Source organism: Pseudomyrmex gracilis, unplaced genomic scaffold (assembly GCF_002006095.1).
Source record: "Pseudomyrmex gracilis isolate BER0280 unplaced genomic scaffold, ASM200609v1 scaffold_85, whole genome shotgun sequence".
Lineage (NCBI taxonomy): Eukaryota > Metazoa > Arthropoda > Insecta > Hymenoptera > Formicidae > Pseudomyrmex > Pseudomyrmex gracilis.
In genome coordinates this window covers 21,413-43,441 of record NW_018020669.1, presented here as the reverse complement: position 1 = coordinate 43,441, position 22,029 = coordinate 21,413, and the positions used below count along the sequence as shown (strand labels likewise).

Here is a 22,029-nt window from a genome sequence, read left to right as displayed (position 1 = left end):
TATACGATTTTATTATATTAACACACTTGTAAATGATCATGTACAGAAAGAAAAACACTTATATATGCTTGTATTATATTCTAACATTCTTTAACCATATTCCGACATCGAATGAACGCTTTTGAATGTTCATGCAAATTAGTTACGTAATATCACAGTATGTATGTATAAATTGCATTATATGTACAGAGTGCAACGACAAATATTTCGATCTCTGAAATGTTTTTTTTCTCTTTTTTTTTTTTTTTTTTTTTTTTTTTTTTTATTCTCGAGTTGTATATAACTGAGATCACTAACATCCTCTCACCAGAACAGAACACCTTATTTTTAAAATGACATTTCAGATGATAATATCTAGTATTGTTTCACTCCGTATATATAATCCTATTGAAAGTATCTACCGTAGAAAATAAATAAATGTACTCTATTGTTATATAATAATTCTTCAAAGAAAATGAGACAATAAATATAATTTTGCTAACAAATTGTGTATTGTTACATTTCTTTAATTTGGTTTGCAGATTCGCAGAGATCCTGTCTGTACCTACGATCTATATAATTGAGTATGAAACTTGACAGATGAAATAAAATTACACACACACACAAGATATATTATATGTATTTATATATAAATAAAACGTGTGTGTATTCGTCAAGTTTTATACTTCGCACACTCTCGGAGCAAGTTTTTAACACACACAATTTGTTTTCCAAAAAAACAGGATAAAATTTATTTCCAAATATATACAAGAAAACTATTACAAAGATTTATTTACACAATTCTTATATGTACACAGAAAGATTTGCATATAGTGTTACCGTTTGGTAACAATTATTACGTTAAGGAAAACGTATTTTTTGCACAAATAAATACGTAGGTTTAAATACTTATAACTTTTATACACATACAAAAAAGATTAGAAAATGTAAAACATCAGATAATTGTATATCACAAGGTAAAAGTATATTTAACTCATGAAATGAGACTGAATTGATGAAATGTAACTGATGAAAATTATCAGATGTGCGAATGCTATCTTTTAATGTTAAAAATATGTTAAATATGTCAAATGTATATGATTTTTTATATAATTTTAGTCCAATTAACCCTCCAAACTCCTCCGGGAGTTAATACAGATGTCATACAAAATTTTACTTGTTGAAATAAACTTCATAGTTATAATACAGAACGCTATGAATCAATTTTATATCCACAGATGAAAGGAAGCCCAGTGCCTACTCTCTTTTGGTACTCAACATAATCTTCACCAAAGAAAGTTAACAACGATAGTTCTTCAATCAGTACACGTTCATAGAAAAACTTCCAAGACATTATTGCATACGCAAACAAGCAGAACGGATTCTGAAGTATTAACTGCAATAAAGATTCAAAAAATGATCAACAGTACGATATAAAAGCACACAGAAACACATAAGACACACCTGAAGAAAAAAATCGCAGTCTCACCTGTGTTCCTAGAGACCAATAAAACCATCCTACGTAACTAGGATGTCTACACAAGTTGTACACACCGTGCGTAACAAGTTCGTGATTGTCATGTTTCTCACTTTGCACGACGTGATTAAAATTGTGCTTTGCCGTACACATAGCTAGTTTTCTCAGGATCTCACCTGATATGCACAATATCAATCCAAAATAAGATGCAAGTGAAGGCAGTTTTATGTCGCAAAAATAATGCCTTTCTACCAAAAATTCTATCCAACTCAGACATGCCGCCGCACCATAAGCCACACTGTGATTGAGAATAAAACTGTCAATTGACAACGACAATGGATTTGTCCAAGCTATTGCTAGAAATTCCGAATAATGAAAGCTTGCCAGCACTGTCATATAAATTCCAAATATCTTCCAAGTTGGTGGTGCATTAATCCATATTAGAATACCAATTCCAACGACATATCCAAGCAACAACGCTCTTATCGCTACCTGCACGGAAAATGTTTTTTTTTTTTTTAGTGTGAAATATGAAATAAAGTAAAATAATATAACAACAACAACTCTCTTACTTGATAAGCAAAGCCGCGAAATGCCAGAAGTGCGATTACATTTATAAAAATGTATTGAGCCGCGTGTAAAGACCAAGTGTCTGTAAAGTACACTGTGTAAACATCAAATCCCAACCTGAACGCTAACTCAGGTAGAAGCGAAATTAATCCCGCTGCAATAAAACAGCACAGACTGAGGATTCCATCACGGCATAGCATCTTTTTGGACAATTTAACTTCTCGGTAAACTATATCCTCTTTTTGAATTGATAAATAACCTCAATGCAGATTTTCATCTCTCTAACTACACCGGCAACGATTTTTAACGGTTAGGTCAGAACGTCAGCTTTATATGCGCGCGCACTGGTTCTGCAATTCCCATTAGAACTTAGAACCAAAGTGAAACAAAAAAGAGTAAGTGCATAAAAAGCTACCACATGCTAACATTTTTATAATATATGCTGCAACCATTGTACAATATCATTTTATATAACTATATTCATTTCTACAGAACATTATCGAAATATTATTCAACAGATATTTATAAATTATAAATATTCCAACATACGGTTTTTTTTACTATATATGACATGATACTACTAATTTATATCCTGGCTGCGTTCGGACAGCGCGCTATCCGCGCTATTGCATCATTCTAAAACAAAGTAAAACAAAGATAGATGAGACAATAGTGCGGATAGCGCGCTGTCCGAATGCAGCCCTTGTATAGGAATTTACTAATTCTATTAATTCATATACTCAAATACATTTAACAATGACACATATTCCTACAAAAATATTCCTACGACTCATGTACGAACTAAATTATTTGCGCGCGAGATAATAATCGCTAGAAATACGGAAACAAGTCGAACGTAATCGCGGCTCCGCGTCGCGCGTACGTCTATGTACATACGTCGTAAGGGCCTGAGCACAATAGAGAAAATATATTAGGAATAAGAATTAGAAATAAAAGTTAAATGTACTATACAATGACAAGAAATAAAATATAACATATAAATACAGGAAGTATGTCATGGCTGCATAATATACAGCCTATGGTTGTATACATTTATACGTTATATTTTTTATTTTTTCGCATTGTGTATTACATTGTGTATTACATTTAACTTCTGTTTTTAATTCTTATTCCTAATATTTTCTCTATTGTGCTCAGGCCCTAACTGTCCTCTAATTCGAATGTATCGAAACGCGATAATCGAAAAGCAATATATGTCGCACTTCGATCATTGAAATATCGAATCGACACGCGCAGCATAGCACGGAACAGAACCAAATTGAAGATAGTATTTTTATTCACTGAGTTTGTACGTGTAGTTGCAAAAACGTATTGTATGCAAAACGTGAACATCGCGGCGTACGAGAATTAGATCAAAGTAATTTTCACGTATGGCAAAACAAAAAAGACGCTCGATCTACGCGCTATATTGTCTATGGTTTTAATTTGTGTTCAGTTGTTTGATGACATTGAATTGAATTGTTCGGTTGTACGTTTCTCGCGCGTCCAGAATTGGAGGGAATTGTAATCTCATCAGCTAGAGAAAATTAATGTAAATAGCAAAAATGCCGTGCGAAATGATAACGCTGCAACTTGGCCAATGCGGCAATCAAAGTAAATAGTTAAACGATATATATTTTGCTTCAAACATATAAGTTTCTTTTCTGTTACAAATTCTGTAATTTGTAAACCTTATCATAACAATATCAAAGAAATGAGATTACAATGTTTGATTTCCCAAAAACTTTCTGTAATTGATAAAATATCCTCGAATATGTGCATTTAGAAAACATTTGTATTTTTTAAATTAAAAAGTATTGTATATTTATATTTTGTTTTTTGTGTATATTTGTAGTTGGATTTGAATTTTGGAAGAGATTGTGCGCAGAGCACGGAATAAGTCCAGAAGGAATCTTGGAAGATTATGCAACAGAAGGAACTGATAGAAAAGATGTATTTTTTTATCAATCAGATGATGAACACTATATTCCTAGAGCTGTGTTGTTGGATTTGGAACCCAGAGTAATTCACACTATCATGAATTCTCCATATTCAAAAGTATGTTATTGTTACTCATATCTGTCACATGTTTTATATTGTTCTACATCATAGTTGATTATAATATAGAGTTTTACGTGTAAGTACAATTATATTTTTTATTTTTTGTTTATTATATTTCTTTTCTCTGGTTTTAGCTATATAATCCAGAAAATATTTATCTATCAAAACATGGAGGTGGTGCTGGCAACAACTGGGCATCAGGATATCACCAGGGTGAAAAATTGCAAGAAGAGATCTTTGATATATTGGATAGAGAAGCTGATGGTAGTGACAGTTTGGAAGTAATTATATTGTCTTTATTTCCATGATTATTTAATAATACGTAACAATAATATGTAAGAATAGAGAGTTTTGACTCATATTTAAGTTTATAGTAAGAATATTGTCGATATGAATTATTGTTAACATCAATTGTATTCATTATTGAAGTATTTATTTTGTCTTTTTTCCAATTCACGATTTTGAACAAGCACTGATTTTGCAGGGTTTTGTTTTGTGCCATAGCATCGCAGGGGGTACAGGATCTGGCATGGGGTCTTTTATGCTGGAATCTCTCGCTGATAGATTTCCTAAGAAATTAATTGAGACATACAGTGTTTTTCCAAACCAAGATGAGATCAGGTAAAAAATATATGATTACACTGTTTACAAAGATTCTCACTTTACACACAAATTTAATTTGTACATAAATGTTTTCACATTGCAGTGACGTTGTAGTACAGCCATATAATTCTTTGCTAACATTGAAGAGATTGACTCAGTGTGCAGATTGCGTGGTAGTCTTAGATAATACTGCTTTGAATAGGATTGCCTCAGATAGATTACATATACAAAATCCCAGTTTCACACAAATTAATAAACTTGTTTCGACAATAATGTCTGTTAGTACAACTACTCTAAGGTATCCCTCCTACATGAATAACGATTTAGTTGGTTTGATAGCACCTCTTATACCGACTCCTCGATTGCATTTCCTCATGACTGGATACACTCCACTCACAACGGATCAAGAGGTACTTGATATTATATAAATATAATTATTATAATATTTAAAGATTTAAAATATATATAATACTCTTTTTAGATTTGTTTATATTTTTTTTTATATAATATACTTCTAAAATCTTGTTTTAATCAGGGAGCATCTGTAAGAAAAACATCTGTACTGGATGTAATGCGGCGATTGCTGCAACCAAAAAATATGATGGTTTCCACAGCATTGGATAGAAATGCATCTCATTGTTATATATCTATTTTAAACATAATTCAGGTTGGAAATATTATTGTAAACATATATTTGTCTTATTCTAAGTGCAAAAATTGCAAGAAGTAACACGGACAGATCCACTATATATATGTACAATGTATATTTTTAATAGGGCGAGATAGATCCGACACAAGTGCACAAATCTTTACAAAGAATCAGAGAGCGAAAACTTGCACAGTTTATTCCTTGGGGCCCGGCTAGCATACAGGTCGCTCTTTCGAGAAAGTCTCCTTATATACAAAGTACACATCGAGTATCTGGTTTGATGCTGGCTAATCATACTAACATATCTTCGGTAAATACAATTTTCCGAGCCAATTGCTATAGTTATTGAATAACGTCTCGAAATTAAAGTGTTGGTAAATATTCTCAGCTGTTTGATAGAGCTTTACAACAATATGACAAATTACGTAAACGAGAGGCATTTTTGGAACAATTTCGTAAAGAAAAAATGTTTGAGGATAATCTTGACGAACTGGATAACTCGCGAGAGATTGTGGAATATTTAGTGAAGGAATACCAGGCCGCTACTCGCGTTGATTATCTCAGTTGGAATCCAAGCAAGACAGACGCATAAAACTTATCTTAGGTATGTATAAGCACTATATCGAATATTTATGATAATATATATGTTTAATAATATTTATGAATATTTATGATTATATATATATATATATATGATATTATATTATGTAAAATTTCAGGCTTTGATGTACAATCGGTATAACAATTTTAAATGTCCAACAATATTAAGAAAGAGACACAAAGTGATTATAAGTATAATTAAGGTATTACATAAAAAAGAATATAAAACATATACTTACGCAATCAGTGTTTTATTTACGTACTTAAAAGCGGAGTGAAAAGTGAATGTAAATGAGAAGGTTTTTGCGATTATTCTCTTTTTCATTTTCTGTTCTATATGGTGATTTATTTTCTGTAATTATATACACACAGTGTTGTATGCTATTCAAAATTTATTTTTTTTGTATTTTACCAACATTTCTATTTACATATCTCTTTTCGTCACACGTAGAAACGACCAGTAGAAAAACTCAATCCTCTCATTTGAATTATTGTACTTTAGAAACTAAACAACTTTCGTAAAAAGAACTAATTAGTTTTCGGTGTGAAATGAATAAGTACTTCTTCATCTGGATGATAAGTGATACACCACTTATATGTAATGTGTGTTTTGACACTTTTTACTCTCCACTTTCTGAGAATGGACGATAGCACAACTTTTAGTTCGAGTAAAGCAAATTTCTGACCAATACAGTTTCTCAGTCCAGCACTGAACGGAATGTAGGCGTATTGACTTCTGTTTTTTGAGTTTTCCGGAAGAAATCGATCTGGGTCAAACTTAAGAGGATCCGGCCAAATTTCTGGATTTCGGTGTACCAATACGATTGGTATATCGACTATCGTATCTTTTGGCACTACATAGTCACCTAAAGCAAAACGAAATGTAATGATTCAAACCCTGAGTCTTATATTTATTCTCAAAGAAGATCTTAGAAAGAAGAATTCTCTTATATCTCTGAAAACATTTTTGTCGCTTAAATATTCACCTAATTGTAAATCCTCTACTAATTTTCGCGAGATAATGGGCACACTTGGATATAATCTGAGCGATTCTTTTATAACTCTATCGAGATACTTCAATTGTGACAGTTCCTTCATAGTTATCGGTGCGTCCGGATCTTTGAAAACTTTGTCCAGTTCTTCGTGAACTTTTTCTTGGTGCTCAGAACTGTTGCTCAGGCAAAACAGAGTCCACGTTATTGTTACCGCAGTTGTATCATGACCCTGTTATTAAATGTTTTTTTTACACTAACAATACATAAGTATATGAAATAGTAATATAGTAATAGTAATATAGTAATAGTAATATAGTAATATAATGGTTCTGAGATTGAGCTATTATCGAAACCGCCGGTTATTCGATGTTTTGCCGCGTTCATTTTGTGTTCGCGCGCCGAGATAAGACAACTAAAATACATATTGCACTGGTGGCAATATGTATTTTACCTAACCAGATAAAAAAAAACAAAAATAAATACATAAAAACAAGAAAAAGGATGAATAAAGCTCAATGCTCATCTCAGAGTCACAACTAAGTATTCAGACGATCCAGCGTCGCACACTAAAGGTAACGATAGGACAATTTCGTGGACATAATTTTACACATCCTCGCGATCATTATTGTATAAATTTATAAATATATAAATATATGTAATAAATTGATGAAATAGCGCAGCTTCCCAAATGCAGCCTAACCAACGAAATAATTCACTGTCTTTCTTTTTTTCTCACCGCGAACATAAACGTGTCGACCTGCGATCTCACTTCGTCATCGGTTAACGGGGTATCGTCCTTCTCGTTCTGATCCAGTAACACGTCTAGAAAAACCTTCTTCCGCTTGACTAATAATAAATTTTATACTTAAATAAAACCTAGTTGTAAACTGCTAAAGCACATTTTACAATACTTTGTCACATACTTGTATTATCATTATCTGTGTTATTCAGATTGGCGTAGTCGGTTTTCGATCGTTCAATCTTTCGTTTTCTTATTACCTAAAATTATAGTTAAATCCGCTATAATTTCCATTTCTAGAAACAAGCACATACTTTATTGAGATGTTACAATATAACGTGACATACTGATTCCGAAAATTCATGCAGACCATTCAACACTGCTTTATTTTCTTTTCCTGTTGGTGTTAAAAAATACAACAAGTCCGATGTGTACCACGGCCGAAGGAATCGCTGGATTGCCATTTCGAGGACTCTAAATATTAATAAATTAAATAGTAATTTCATTACATTTGCAAGTCAATTTTAGCGCTTCACAGTACTGGTCTTTAAAAACAGTAACGTCATTTAATTATAATTTTGTTGTTAACAATATGACTAAAATACAAAATGTTTTAGACTAACTTTTTTGATAGTAAAGCATATTTGCTGTCGCTCTCTTGAGCGTGTATATTCACACCCATTGCGGCTTCTAAAAATTATAAGATAGTAACGAATATCAGCGATCAATTCTTAATTGGTACACACATTGGTATACATATTTAATATAGAAGAGATCGTAAATGTAATTATAACGTAATGGTCCATATATTACCACATATAACATCGAGAGACACATTGACAGAAAACGGAAAAACATTGATGGGTTTTTCAGGATTTTTTTCTAGTTCTCTTTCGAGCATCTTTGTTAATATCTTTGATTTTTCAGAGAAGATGTCGATAAACCGTTCTAATATGCTAAAATGGAATGTTGGTCCAATAAGTTTTCTGTCGTGAAACCACTTCGGTCCTGTAGAACGTGTAACGTATGTTACAAAAAAAATTATTTCAAAATACAGTTTTTAGATATAGAGTTAAGATTAGTTTAAGATATAATCAACAAAAGTAAGCTGAAAGATAATATGTATGTATAAACATTTGTGCGTTTACCTGAAGAAACGAAAAGTCCATTCTTTACCCAGGGTTTAAGAGACTCATATGATGTTCCTTTTTGAATATTTATAGTATTGAGAAAAATTATCTGTGTATAATATATAAATAAGACAAACAGAACGTAACAATGTGTGACAATATTCCGCAGGTGATATATTTTACATATATATGAAGTATATATAAATATACTAATATAATTCAGTTGAATTTGTCATCATAAAACATAATAGCTAATATTTGAATGTTAAAGCTGCGATTTGCATTACTTACTTCTAAAAATTCTGGTTTGAATACGTTTATTGATGGTACAAGTCCGTGCCACTCCACAAATATTCCTTCTTTATACTCATTAACTCTCGATAATATCCGTCCCATGCGTTCTGTACATAAAAACGACTAAATTTATTTATATTAAGTTAGAGTAAATAAGGAACTTTCATACCTTTTAAATGTATTTATGTGTATGTGTGTACACATTTAATTTATTACTTTTAAAATATATATATTACTTTTAAAATATTGGAAATATTGTATTCGCGAAGTTCTTTACCATGTTCCGATATTGTAAATACTTCTAAACGTGAGCCAATGAAGGGACATCTGGGAACTTGAGGAAAGCGTTTGAGTTTCTTTCTAATAATGTACTGATTGTACAATGCTGATATAATTACACAGATTATACCTACGCACAGAGCGCTTAACACAGAAGAGATAAAATACATTTTCATACGCCCTATAAACATTTGGAACAGTTTTAAGTTACCAATTGAATGTCAATAATTGCTACGTGAACAAAAAAAGAATTGTAATGAAACACTCACCAACAAACGTGTCAAATTACCAATTACATACGTATACAATTATCCACAATTTTAGAAGACGGGCTCACCTTAGTATCTACCGTAGAAAATTTCGCTGTTCTACAGATGCAAAAAATATATAGTTTTACTTTTCTAAATGTTTACGTTACATTTGCCAATACCGCGTTATTTCTGTAAATATATATGGGACACTAGTTTATTTTTTATTTATCTATTACTACAAGCTCTACGATGTTTGAGCTACTGTGGTAGCTGTAGTCGGTTTTTTTATACTTCTCGAACGAAAAGAAAAGTAGTTCTATAATTAGTAACGGACGCTTTGACAATATACGAGAGCTACAACAAACTGTTCACACAGAATAAACACCTCCTTAAATATTCGATGATTGTGGTTTTCCTGAAACGTCGAGGAATTGATTATCGCGACATATGCGATAAATATGTAATAAATATGTAATAAAAATATATCCTTGTGTATGCAAGTTTTAAAATGCTAGAACACAATATGCCAGACGTTTTAAACTCGAACTGTTATTATCGTAAATAGATAGTGATGAAAAAATTAGATAGTGATGATAATCAAAGAAATAAAACTGTTAAGCATAACTCTTGCTTTTTAAATGTTTGTTTAAAGTAAATGTATTGTTAGCATAAATAGTCATATTTCTTAAATAAAAAAGTTATGCGTGCGCGCGTAGTAAACTCACAAAAAAAAAAAATAAAATCAAACCACATTTTTTGCCAAGTATATTAAAATATGTCATATATAGAATTAAGAATATTCTCCATCAAATATTTTCTACTTTTTGTGTTTAAATTCATTGTTCTTATGAGAAAGACAGAAACCTTGAAAATTGCTATTATATATAAGGTTACTATTATATAAAAATTTAAAATTACTATTATATAAAATTATTAATATATAAAAACATTACTATTTTATTTTAAAAAACGCAAAACTTTAAATATCATAATGGAAATCGAAATTTGAAACATTTTCATAAACAGCAGATACCAATTGGAGACTAATCTCACAGATAAGTGTAACCTTCAACGATACCAAAAACACACACCAAGTGCGCGTCTAAAAATGGTTTTTATCTGTAATTTTCAATTGCAGATCGTGCATATTCAAATGCGAATTTTATCGACAACTAAAAAAAATTTTTTAATTGTCATACGAAATAAAAACAAAATATGAAAAATGATGCGCACGTCATTTGCGTTTTAAAACTTTACAATAGACTGTGCTTGGAGAGCGCGTAGTAAGCGCTAAAACATTGTTTATTTATCTCAAAATTTAACGAAGAAGATGACGATAACAACACAAATATTTAAAGGTACATGTATAAAAACAGCTTGCTCGGAAATTAAATACTAAAAGAATTAATAATACCTCTAAATTAAGCGGACCAATTTCAACAATTGTTTTATAAACAATTTTACAAAGTTAAGCTTTTTATATCTGTATAAAACTTAGAGCTGTTCAATGATCAATGTAAACTGCTGGTTATACGCGCGCAAAATATATTTTCAAAGTGTATAAATTATTACACGTAATAATTTGAACTGAATTTGTGTTTTTACATAACATGTAAATCTCTAACCTTTTTAGTAGTGTATTTAGTTTGTTATACCACTGATCTTCTAAGAGATAGTATAATTTACATGTGAAAAACCGTCCTTCAGTAAGTGTAAATGATATTTTTATCATTTTGTTTTGTATTCGTAAAAAATTTATGCTTTTGAATAATGTAAATATTATCTCTATGATGTATTTCTAAAAGATTATGCGCGAGATGTTACCGCGACTCTTGATTCAGCAAATATCTTATTTATAGAAAATTATATAGTAAGTTAATATATTACATATATGTATAGTTAATATACATATATGTATACTATATATATTAATTACAAACTTACGAGACGTCGGGATAGTGTAAGATTTTACATGTGTGGTTAAAAAAAGTAAAGAAGGATAAATAATTAACTTATAAGAGCAAAACAATATATAAAGTAAGTAAGTCACATAGGCTTTTTTATTATTGAAATTCTTCATGAAGTGTTCGAAATTATATATTTCCTAAAATATGATAATATCTCCGAAATTGTACCGTAAATCATAATAAAGTATTTAAATGTAGTGTTTTAGAGTATTGGTAAATAATCTCAGCTGTTTGATAGAGCTCTACAACAATGTGACAAATTACGTAAACGAAAGACATTTTTAGAACAATTTTTTGTAAAGAGAAAATATTTGTGCATAATCTTTAGAAGCCAGATATCTATACAAGAGATTGTGGAATATTTAGTGAAAGAATACCAATCTGCTACTCGAGTCGATTTTCTGTTGGAATCCAAACAAGACAAACACATAAAATTAAGCTATGTGCAAGCACTATATCAAATATTTTAGATATACATATGTATTTACATGTATGTATACAAGATATATATGTATATGATATTATATTATATAAAATTTCAGATTTTGATAATTGATACAATGATTTTAAATGTCTAACAATATTAAGAAAAAGACACAAAGTGATCGTAAATGTAATTAAGGTTTTATACAAAAAAGAATACAAAAAATATATTTACGCAATCAATAAGTTTGTTTCATTTTCAATTACACTGGCTGCACCAGTTCACAGTCCATCTTTCTCCTTCTAATATAAAATAAAGATAGAAATTGTAAATTAGTGCCCATGCAGAAAATAAAACAACTTTAAAATTAGTGTTTTATTTGCGTCCTCAAGAGCAGAGTAAAAAGTGAATGTGAGTTTTTGAGGAGTTTTCCTTCATTTTTCTCTTTTTTTAATTTTCGTTCTATACGATCATTTGTGTTCTGTAATCATCCACACAGTGTTGTATGCTATTCAAAATTTATTTTGCCAACATTGATATTTACACATCTCTTTTATTTCACACATTTCTTTTCGCTACACGTTGAACGCTTGATAGAACAAATCAGTGCTTTCTCATTTTTTGTTTTATTCGCTTTCACCTGTCTCATCTTTATTTATCCGTGTTTGTTTATTCTGTTTCACTGCCTTTTAGAATCTTCTTCTACGTTATCTCACTCTATTTACACACACATACATATACATGTCAGACGGACTCTTGACACGCGCGAAGCTTGTGAACGCATATTCCAACTTAATTATTTTTTATATATACTCAACAATTTGAATTATCGTATGTACTCCAAAAACTAACCAGCTTTCGTAAAAAGAACTAATTAGTTTTCGGTGTGAAATGAATAAGTACTTCTTCACCTGGATGATAAGTGATACACCACTTATTTGTAATGTGCGTTTTGACACTTTTTATTCTCCACTTTCTGAGAATAGACGAAAGCACAACTTTTAGTTCGAGTAACGCAAATTTCTGACCAATACAGTTTCTCAGTCCAGCACCGAACGGAATGTAGGCGTATTGACTTCTGTTTTTCGAGTTCTCCGGAAGAAATCGATCTGGGTCAAACTTAAGAGGATCCGGCCAAATTTCTGGATTTCGGTGTACCAATACGATTGGTATTTCGACTATTGTATCTTTTGGCACCACATAGTTATCTAAAGCAAAACGAATAGAACAATCATCAAAACAATACATCTTTTTTTTCGAACTTTACATGTATCGAGAAACGTATTATACGCACAAATGTTCTATAATGATTTTAGAAACGCTAGTCGCGAATTGTATTTATTCTTCTCAAAGATTTTGGAAAAGACATCGCCAAAAACATTTTTTTTTTCCCTTATACTTACCTAGTTTTAAGTCTTCTATTAATTTCCTGGAGATGAAAGGTACACTTGGATATAGTCTGAGCGATTCTTTTATGACATTCTCGAGATAGTTCAATTGTGACACTTTCTCCATGGTTATCGGTGCGTCTTTAGTTTTGAAAACTTTTTCCAGTTCTTCGTGAACTTTTTCTTGCTGTTCAGAATTGTTGCCCAAGCAAAACAGCGTCCACGTTGCTGTTATCGTAGATGTATCAAGACCCTGTTATTAACTTCTTTTACACTAACAATTTAAGTATTTGGTACTTATAATGGTCGTAAGAGTGATCTGATTGAGACTGTCGACGGTCTATATTCGCGCCAAGCTAAAAAAAACTATAGCGAAAACATATCGCACTAATAGCATCAGATGAAGAAACCAAAAAAAAAAAAAGACATCAAAACAAGACAAAGGATGAATAAAGCTTACTGCTCCCCTCAGAGTCACAACAAAGTGTTCAGACGATCCAGCGTCGCACACTAAAGGTAACGATAGGACAATTTCGTGGACATAATTTTACACATCCTCGCGATCATTATTGTATAAATTTATAAATATATAAATATATGTAATAAATTGATGAAATAGCGCAGCTTCCCAAATGCAGCCTAACCAACGAAATAATTCATTGTCTTTCTTTTTTTCTCACCGCGAACATAAACGTGTCGACCTGCGATCTCACTTCGTCATCGGTTAACGGGGTATCGTCCTTCTCGTTCTGATCCAGTAACACGTCTAGAAAAACCTTCTTCCGCTTGACTAATAATAAATTTTATACTTAAATAAAACCTAGTTGTAAACTGCTAAAGCACATTTTACAATACTTTGTCACATACTTGTATTATCATTATCTGTGTTATTCAGATTGGCGTAGTCGGTTTTCGATCGTTCAATCTTTCGTTTCCTTATTATCTAAAATTATAGTTAAATCCGCTATAATTTCCATTTCTAGAAACAAGCACATACTTCATTGAGATGTTACAATATAACGTGACATACTGATTCCGAAAATTCATGCAGACCATTCAACACTGCTTTATTTTCTTTTCCTGTTGGTGTTAAAAAATACAACAAGTCCGATGTGTACCACGGCCGAAAGAATCGCTGTATAGCCATCTCGGAAGCTCTACAAATTAGTAACTATAATAGCAGATTTGCCAATTTTAATACTGTACAGTATTGGTCTTTAAAGTAAAACAGTAACGCCAATTACTTATAACAGAGAGTAGAAAGTGCTAATAACAATATGACCAAAACACAAAATGTATTAGACTAACTTTTTGGCTAGTAGAACATATTTGCTGTCGCTCTCTTGAGCGTATATATTCACACCCATTGCGGCTTCTAAAAATTATAACATACTGACTAATATCAGCGATCAATTCTTAATTGGTGTACACATTGGTATACATATTTTATAGAAAAAATCGTAAATATAATTACAATTATAATTATAACATGGTGCATATATTACCACATATAATATCGAGAAACGCATTGGCCAAAAACGGATAAACATCGATGGGTTTTGTAGGATTTGTTTCTAGTTCTCTTTCGAGAATCTTTGTTAATATCTTCGATTTTTCAGAGAAGATCTCGATAAACTGTATTAATTCGCTAAAATAGAATGTTGGTCCGATAAGTTTTCTGTCGTGACTCCATTGCGATCCTGTAGAACGTGTAACGTATGTTACAAGAAAAACAAAATTATTTCAAACTACTGTACGTTTTAAATATGAATTTAAGATTAGTGTAAAATATAATCAAGAAAAGTAAGCTGAAAGATTATATGTACAATTAAACATTTTTTTTGTGTTTACCTGAAGAGAGGAGAAGTCCATTTCCCATCCAGGGTTTGAACATGTCGTATAGTGGTCCTTTTTTAATATTTATAGTGTTGGAAAAAATTCTCTGTATACAAAACAAAAATAAAATTTGTGATAATACTCCGCAGGCAATATATTATACATATAATTATATATTAATATATAATTTATATTAACAAGTTGCACTTGTCATCACACAGTATAATAGCTGATATTTAAAAGTTAGAGCTATTATTTGCATTACTTGTAAAAATTCTGGTTTAAATATGTTTATTGTTGGTGTAGATCTGTTGTGCCAATGCACACATATTCCTTGTTTATACTCATTACATCTCGATAATATTCGTTCCGTGCGTTCTGTACAAATAAACGACTACATTTATTTATATATTAGTTAAAATAAAATAACAACTTTTTATACTTTTTTTAAATGTATTTATGTCTATGTGTATCCACATGTGTGCACACATTTAATGCAATACTTACAAAATAAAGGAAATATTTTATTTGCAAAGTTCTTTACCGTGTTCCGATGTTGTAATTATTTCTAAAAATAACCCGATGAAAGGGAATCCGGGAACTTGAGAAAAGCGTTTGAATTTTTGTCTAATAATGTATTGATTATATATTGCTGATATAATTACAAAGATTATACCTACGCACAGAGCGTATAACACAGAAGAGATAAAATACATTTTTGTATACCCTAGGGACATTTGGTATAATTTAAGTTATTAATTGAAATGGCAAAATTGCTACGTGAATAAAAAAAATGGATTGTAATGAAACACTCACCAACAAACATGTCAAAATACCAATTACACATACTTATATAATATTCACAAATTGAGAAGACGCTCCAATTATTATCTACCGTATAGGAAATTTACCTGTTCTACAGATGCAAAAACAAATTTTACTTTTCTATAAACGTTTACGTTATATTCACTAATACTGTGTAATTTCTGTAAATTTATAAGACATATGCTTACCTTTCATTTATCTTTTACTGCAAGCTTCTCAGTGTATTTGAGCTAGTATTATTGTTGTGGACGGTCTTTTATAACCATTTAAAAGACTAAAAAAAATTAATTCCGTAGGTAATTAACGATCGCTTTTATAATACTCGAATTACAATACTAATATTGGCGAACACATGCAAATATGTAATAAAAGTTTGCCCTTGTATAAAACATGCCATTATTAAAATGACAGAACTGTACAAGATATTTTCAACTTTTATTTATTATCGTAAAACAGATAGTGATGATATTAAAAGAAAGAAACTGCTAAGCATATCTCTTGCTTTAAAAATTTTGTTTAAAGTAAATGTGTTATTAGCAAAAATAGGTTTATTTTTCTTAAATAAAAAAATTACGCGTGCGCGCGCTTTAAAAAAAAATAAAATCAAAACACATTGCCAAGTTTAATGAAAGAAACATGTCAAACATAGAATTATAACATCTTTTTTTTTTCTCTGTGATATTCTTTTCTTCTCGTGTGTAAATTCACTGTTATTGTGGAAAAGACAAAAAACAACTTAAAATTGCTATTATATAAATAAAACGCAAATATAAAATTTAAATAGCATAATGAAAAGCAAAATTTGAATCTCTTCAGAATAATACTTAATAATAGATACCGAAAATACGCCACATGCGTTGTTAAAAATTTTTCTTCTTTGTGAACTTTAGTTATCGAAATTTTTACTTGTAATTTGCACTGTATATGAATAATTTTTAAACGCAGATTATGTACATGCAAATACAAATTTTATCATTTAGTATAAATTTCTAATTATCATATGAAATAGAAACAAGACATAAAAAATGTAAAACTAAAGTTTTGCGCATATCATTTGTTTTTTAAATTTTTACAATAAAGTAACGATAAATTGTGATTGGAGTGCGCGTAGTCAGCGCTAAAGCGTTTTTTTTATCCAGGGACTTATACCGATATGCAAAATACCGGTATTTTACCGATATTTTTGGGTAATACTAATAGCGATTTCGGCTGGTCTGCACCGGTGTGCCACCTGTGTAGAGTTGGTGCAATTGTGTGCAACACCGCATCGGTGTGTGTACTAATTACACTAACTGGCTCCGACTAATTTGTGAGAGCCACTTTGTGTACACCCAACATGCACCTATGCGATGTACTGAGCTCAGACGAATACGCGGAACCAGCAAAGAACTGCTGCCATTCGACCAGCCGAACACACAATTTGCACCGACACCCGAAATGTGCAGTCGGTGCAAACCAGCCGAAATCGCTATAAGAAAACCCTTATGCAAACCGAAATGCAGAAATACCGGTATGACGTCATACTGATATACGATAATACCGATATATTTACCCATATTTACCTATATTTACCGATAATTTTTTCGTGATTTTTAAAAAGTAATATCTTAAAACTATAAGTGTTGTCATTATGTTGATAACACTTTTTAATAATATAATGTTTATAAAAAACTGCCGCACAGAAACTTAATATTATTTAAATTATTATTATTTTTTTATATAATTAACAACAGTAACAATAATTAATATAATTAAGAACAGTAACAAAATACACATAGACATATTTATCAATATCCAAATTTGTAAAAAATTTCACTTTACATTAGTCATGCTACGTAATAAAAGAAAGCATGAATAAACAGCTGCTTCAATTGGTTTATAAAAAAAAGCGTCTTTATATTTTGTCGGTCTATAAGTCCAATAAGCGGTAGGAAGATTAATTATGCAACAAANCTATAAGTCCAATAAGCGGTAGGAAGATTAATTATGCAACAAAAATTGCTTTAATTAACTTATCTAATTTTTAAGAATACCATTAGTAGGAATACCGAAATAATACCGGTATTTTATTACGGTTTTCGGTACATATCGGTTTCGGTACTATAACACGGTAACGGTATACAATCTCTAGTATAATACCGGTATTGAAATCATACCGGTAATAAGTCCTTGTTTTTATCTCTCTCAGAATCGAACGAAGAGAATGACGATAGCGACACATAAACATTTTGTATTATGAAATATATAAAATTGCTTGGAAAAATAATAATTTAAGTGTACTAAAACAATTGATAATAACGCTAAATTGAGCAAACCAATTAAAACAATTGCTTTATGAACGATTTTACAAAGGTAATCTCTTATATATCAAACTTGGAGTTTTTTGGTCACTGTGAGCTGCTGGTTATACGCGCGCAAAATATATTTTTATAGTGTAAATTATTTCACAGAATAATTCGAACTGAATTTTTTTTAATTGTAACATGTAAAACTCTAAGCTTTCTATTAGTGTATTTAGTTTGTCAAAACAATGATCTTCTAAGAGATAGTATAATTGACAGATGTGAAAAACGTTTTACGATTCGTATAAATGATATTTTTTTCATTTTGTATTCGTAAAAATTTATGTTTTTGGATAATGTATTGTAGATATTGTCTCTATGATGTATTTATAAAAGATACGCGCAAGATGGTGCCGCGTCTCTTGATTCAGCGTAATATTTATAAACAATTATCTAGTAAGTCAATATGTATAGTCAATATGTATACTATATATAATAATTATAAAATTTTCAAACGTTCGGATAGTCTGACATTTTTACATGAGTGGTTACGAAAGTTAAATAAGGATAAATTATTAACTTAGAAAAACAAAAAAATATATAAGTGAGAGTCATATAGACTTTTTCATTATTGAATTATTTCATGAAGTGTCTGAGATTATATCTTTCCTAAAATATGATAACTCTAACTATTTATATCTCTTCTTTCTTTTTTATTCATTATCGCATACATAAGCTATTAAATTACTTCTAATGTATTCTTTCATGCTTCATAATAGATCTTTTGACAGCTGTCAAATGTAATCAAAATAGGTCGATTGGAAAGGTATTTTATAAAAGTAACTCATTAAGTCCGTATCGGATGATAGAGTAGATTAGGTTAGGTTAGGTTAGGTTTCAGATTGAAGTGGATTATTGTTAACCAATCAGAAAACCAGTCAAAAATTTCACGCTCTTTTCTAATTGGATAAATTCCAATCTAATAGTCCATGGACTTTAGAGTTTAGTGCTGCCTCCAATTTATATGCAATGCGATTGGTCAAATACTTGAAGATTGTGATCTCGGCTTAAGATCATTGTATATTTAGCTTTATTTATATCGCGTGTGTATAAACATATATGTCATTTAAGTGAAAAAAATATTTCTAAGCTGCAAAGCTCACACTGAATTTAAAATTGTTTTAAACAAGTTTGACTTTATATACATGAAATATATCATATACATCATATATTAGATAAACGAAGCTGAAAGCTTATATAAAAACAAGGTTATAAAAGTCGATAATGAAATGTGTTTAAAAATTCAAAGTAACCTGCACATTTAATTGTGAGAAATAGTAGGTGTGATTATCTGTGATGTATTATAATTACTAAATTTTATTATAATTAATATAGTCCTCATTATGTTCTAGTGATACGTATATAATTCCCCCACATAGATGTTGAAAAAGTAACAATGCCTACAAATGATAAGGTTAATGGAAAGAACATCAAGTCTCCTCAAAGATGTGAAGGAACTTCAGTTTCTGGTTATAATACACCAGTTAGGAAAAAACAAATTACAAATAATACACAAGAGTCTCCAGATCTTGATTATCTTCAAAGTCCAATTTTATTTCCATGTACACAAGAGAGCGCTACAGAAGTTGCATGGGACTGGCAAAGTTCTTTAAATAAAACTCCTGAAAGCAGAAATAAAAAAAGAAACACCCAGTTTGAGACGCCAAAAAGAGCAAAATTGTTGCAAAAGAAAAGAAATTCAAACTCACCCTTATTATATAAGCCGCTCAAAAAGAAAACCGTCAAGATGGAAAGTATAGAGAATATTGGACAATTTTCAGCAGAATTGCAAGCGTTAAATGAACAAATGAGACACATAAAACAAAGTAATACGATTTCATTCAATGTTGACGTGAAAGAAGAAGAAGAAGAAGAAGAAGAAGAAGAAGGAGGAGGAGGAGGAGGAGGAGGAGGAGGAGGAGAAAGAGAAAGAGAAAGAGGAAGAGGAAGAGAAAGAGACAAAAGACATAGAGATAGAGAAGAAAAGATGGTATTAGCCTCGAGAAACACAAACGAGGAAGTGGAAGATCAGCAGAATTGCATTGGCGAAACAAATGATTGTAACAATAGTAAAAACGATGGAAGTTATGACGATTTATTTGATGATTCAGTAGATGAATGTATGATTAGATGTACTCAAGAGATGGAAGAAAAATTCAAGTTGATTGCGGACAAAGAAAATTCCATGAGCTCAGATGTAATTACCAAAAAGGAGCCACATCATAGTAGCAATGTAGATAAAACTTGCACAAATTTTACTTGTAATGAAAATTCTAAAGTGTCACCCAAACACACTTCCTACAAGGGCACAAATAATAGTGCTGCATTAAAAACAGGCTTCTCATTGAGAAGAAGAAGCTTGGAAAGAAATACTGCTGTGCAGAAGGACAAAAATTTGTATAGGACGTGTCTAAACAACAACGACACTATGACACACTCCCACGTTAAAAAAATATGCGATAACAGTACTTCGGTGAAGAGTAATACCACAGAACTATTTGGAGATGACTCTTTCGATGACTGTTTAGCAACCTGTATTGAAGATGAAAAGGTTGAAGATGAGAAGGTCTTGTCTTCGTCGACAGTATGCGATAAGTTTTCAACTCGTCAAAACAATGGTGCTGAAAGTGACATTAGTTATAAATATTTACCTCAAAAACTGTTAAAATCGGAAGCCACATCCGCAAATTCTCTTAAGACTGCAATACAAACGGAAACGTCTGCTTCCTCTTCCTTTCAACATAGAAAGTTTTTTAAAACAAAAAGCTTGTCGGATCACTTACATTCGATTAAAACCTCTACGATAACAAACTCAAGTATTACAAGTGCCTCTGTAAGTAAAACTACAAATGTTATAAATGAGTACAAAAGCAGGAATAGCGCAGTTCCATTAGGCGCGGACCGCATCGAAAGTTACAATATTAACAAGTGCCCAATAAAAGAAAGTGATCGTTTTATTAGGCATCATTCGACTGGCAATATGAAAAGCGATGTAGAAAAGGAAGTGACAAACAGAAGTTCGCAACCAGCTGGATGTACCGCAGAAGAAATTGAGAAGAAAAGATTGCAAGCCATTATGAAACTTGAAGCGAAAAGAAAATTGTATTTTACGAAGATTAAAAGTAATATTAATAGATGAGAACACATAAATGCTTTATATAATATAAAATTTCTCTCGTGTGTTACACTCTCAAAACTCGAAAAATAACATTGTTCTATAGTCATTTTTTTTTTTTTTTTTTTTTTATTACGTTCCTGCGACGAAAATTTATTCTATAATTATTGTTATTATTGTTTCTATTTTTCTAACGTACTTGGTATACATTGTATGACAATGTTTACAAGATTTTGTAAATATATTTAATCATATTGATATACGTTACATATATATATATATATATATACATGTATATATATTTTCTATTATTATTTAAAATGTAGATTACGTTTTTATTTTCTTTTGCTTTCTTTTTCCTTTATTTACACTCACAATACTGTTATAACAATTGTTGTGTACGTACATATTTATCGTAACTGTTCTTCTCCGCTAAATTTTAGAAACTTTTACATCAATGTGTTATATATTGTTGCAAATAGCAAATAAAAATATATATATTTAT

General features: G+C 30.7%; 5 protein-coding genes across 9 annotated transcripts; 2 read left to right on the top strand and 3 right to left on the bottom strand.

Annotated features, from left to right (window-relative positions):
* Positions 1 to 782: 782 nt before the first annotated feature.
* On the bottom strand, positions 783 to 2,369 carry LOC109855265 (protein-S-isoprenylcysteine O-methyltransferase). The gene is made up of 3 exons (XM_020429318.1): positions 2,029 to 2,369; positions 1,469 to 1,948; positions 783 to 1,375 (listed from the first exon to the last, which is right to left on the bottom strand). The coding sequence occupies exons 1-3, from the start codon at positions 2,224 to 2,226 to the stop codon at positions 1,193 to 1,195; spliced, it is 861 nt and encodes a 286-aa protein (XP_020284907.1). The 5' UTR covers positions 2,227 to 2,369; the 3' UTR covers positions 783 to 1,192.
* A 1,113-nt stretch (positions 2,370 to 3,482) lies between these two features.
* Positions 3,483 to 6,107, top strand: LOC109855269 (tubulin gamma-1 chain). Its single transcript, XM_020429325.1, has 9 exons — positions 3,483 to 3,640; positions 3,882 to 4,084; positions 4,222 to 4,368; positions 4,572 to 4,708; positions 4,794 to 5,100; positions 5,226 to 5,357; positions 5,467 to 5,649; positions 5,728 to 5,943; positions 6,059 to 6,107. The coding sequence occupies exons 1-8, from the start codon at positions 3,592 to 3,594 to the stop codon at positions 5,929 to 5,931; spliced, it is 1,362 nt and encodes a 453-aa protein (XP_020284914.1). The 5' UTR covers positions 3,483 to 3,591; the 3' UTR covers positions 5,932 to 5,943; positions 6,059 to 6,107.
* Positions 6,108 to 6,207: 100 nt separating this feature from the next.
* LOC109855268 (cytochrome P450 4C1-like) lies at positions 6,208 to 9,985 on the bottom strand. Of its 3 annotated transcripts, none has more exons than XM_020429323.1 (11): positions 9,646 to 9,985; positions 9,375 to 9,557; positions 9,095 to 9,204; positions 8,822 to 8,912; positions 8,487 to 8,681; positions 8,297 to 8,363; positions 8,021 to 8,147; positions 7,858 to 7,933; positions 7,671 to 7,780; positions 6,926 to 7,163; positions 6,208 to 6,805 (listed from the first exon to the last, which is right to left on the bottom strand). In XM_020429323.1, exons 2-11 carry the CDS (start codon positions 9,550 to 9,552, stop codon positions 6,468 to 6,470), a joined length of 1,530 nt encoding a protein of 509 aa, XP_020284912.1. In that variant the 5' UTR covers positions 9,553 to 9,557; positions 9,646 to 9,985; the 3' UTR covers positions 6,208 to 6,467. The 3 variants fall into 3 exon arrangements, with proteins under 3 accessions (XP_020284912.1, XP_020284911.1, XP_020284913.1); XM_020429322.1 differs by having other exon boundaries at positions 9,375 to 9,607; positions 9,714 to 9,985; XM_020429324.1 differs by having other exon boundaries at positions 9,714 to 9,985.
* Positions 9,986 to 12,888: 2,903 nt separating this feature from the next.
* LOC109855257 (cytochrome P450 4C1-like) lies at positions 12,889 to 16,262 on the bottom strand. Its single transcript, XM_020429284.1, has 10 exons — positions 16,256 to 16,262; positions 15,508 to 15,620; positions 15,258 to 15,348; positions 14,912 to 15,106; positions 14,715 to 14,781; positions 14,437 to 14,563; positions 14,274 to 14,349; positions 14,087 to 14,196; positions 13,422 to 13,659; positions 12,889 to 13,226 (listed from the first exon to the last, which is right to left on the bottom strand). The coding sequence occupies exons 1-10, from the start codon at positions 16,260 to 16,262 to the stop codon at positions 12,889 to 12,891; spliced, it is 1,362 nt and encodes a 453-aa protein (XP_020284873.1).
* Positions 16,263 to 19,498: 3,236 nt separating this feature from the next.
* Positions 19,499 to 21,619, top strand: LOC109855262 (TRAF3-interacting protein 1-like). 3 transcript variants are annotated; one of them, XM_020429314.1, is made up of 3 exons: positions 19,499 to 19,686; positions 19,762 to 21,242; positions 21,371 to 21,619. In XM_020429314.1, the coding sequence occupies exons 2-3, from the start codon at positions 19,806 to 19,808 to the stop codon at positions 21,461 to 21,463; spliced, it is 1,530 nt and encodes a 509-aa protein (XP_020284903.1). In that variant the 5' UTR covers positions 19,499 to 19,686; positions 19,762 to 19,805; the 3' UTR covers positions 21,464 to 21,619. The 3 variants fall into 3 exon arrangements, with proteins under 3 accessions (XP_020284903.1, XP_020284901.1, XP_020284902.1); XM_020429312.1 differs by having other exon boundaries at positions 19,762 to 21,619; XM_020429313.1 differs by having other exon boundaries at positions 19,745 to 21,619.
* The last annotated feature ends 410 nt before the right edge of the window (positions 21,620 to 22,029 follow it).

Excerpts from the sequence above, each read along its gene's own strand:
- LOC109855265 (XM_020429318.1), bottom strand. The coding sequence starts at position 2,226 with ATGCTATGCCGTGATGGAATCCTCAGTCTGTGCTGTTTTATTGCAGCG. Across the intron at positions 1,949-2,028 it reads TTCGCGGCTTTGCTTATCAA|GTAGCGATAAGAGCGTTGTT; the intron begins GTAAGAGAGTTG and ends TTTTCCGTGCAG. Across the intron at positions 1,376-1,468 it reads ATTGGTCTCTAGGAACACAG|TTAATACTTCAGAATCCGTT; the intron begins GTGAGACTGCGA and ends TCTTTATTGCAG.
- LOC109855269 (XM_020429325.1), top strand. The coding sequence starts at position 3,592 with ATGCCGTGCGAAATGATAACGCTGCAACTTGGCCAATGCGGCAATCAA. Across the intron at positions 4,085-4,221 it reads TGAATTCTCCATATTCAAAA|CTATATAATCCAGAAAATAT; the intron begins GTATGTTATTGT and ends CTCTGGTTTTAG. Across the intron at positions 4,709-4,793 it reads CCAAACCAAGATGAGATCAG|TGACGTTGTAGTACAGCCAT; the intron begins GTAAAAAATATA and ends TTCACATTGCAG.
- LOC109855268 (XM_020429322.1), bottom strand. The coding sequence starts at position 9,567 with ATGTTTATAGGGCGTATGAAAATGTATTTTATCTCTTCTGTGTTAAGC. Across the intron at positions 8,148-8,296 it reads TATGCTTTACTATCAAAAAA|AGTCCTCGAAATGGCAATCC; the intron begins GTTAGTCTAAAA and ends ATTAATATTTAG. Across the intron at positions 6,806-6,925 it reads AGTAGAGGATTTACAATTAG|GTGACTATGTAGTGCCAAAA; the intron begins GTGAATATTTAA and ends GTTTTGCTTTAG.
- LOC109855257 (XM_020429284.1), bottom strand. Across the intron at positions 14,782-14,911 it reads GTTTCTCGATATTATATGTG|AAGCCGCAATGGGTGTGAAT; the intron begins GTAATATATGCA and ends TATAATTTTTAG. Across the intron at positions 13,227-13,421 it reads AATAGAAGACTTAAAACTAG|ATAACTATGTGGTGCCAAAA; the intron begins GTAAGTATAAGG and ends GTTTTGCTTTAG.
- LOC109855262 (XM_020429312.1), top strand. The coding sequence starts at position 19,806 with ATGCCTACAAATGATAAGGTTAATGGAAAGAACATCAAGTCTCCTCAA.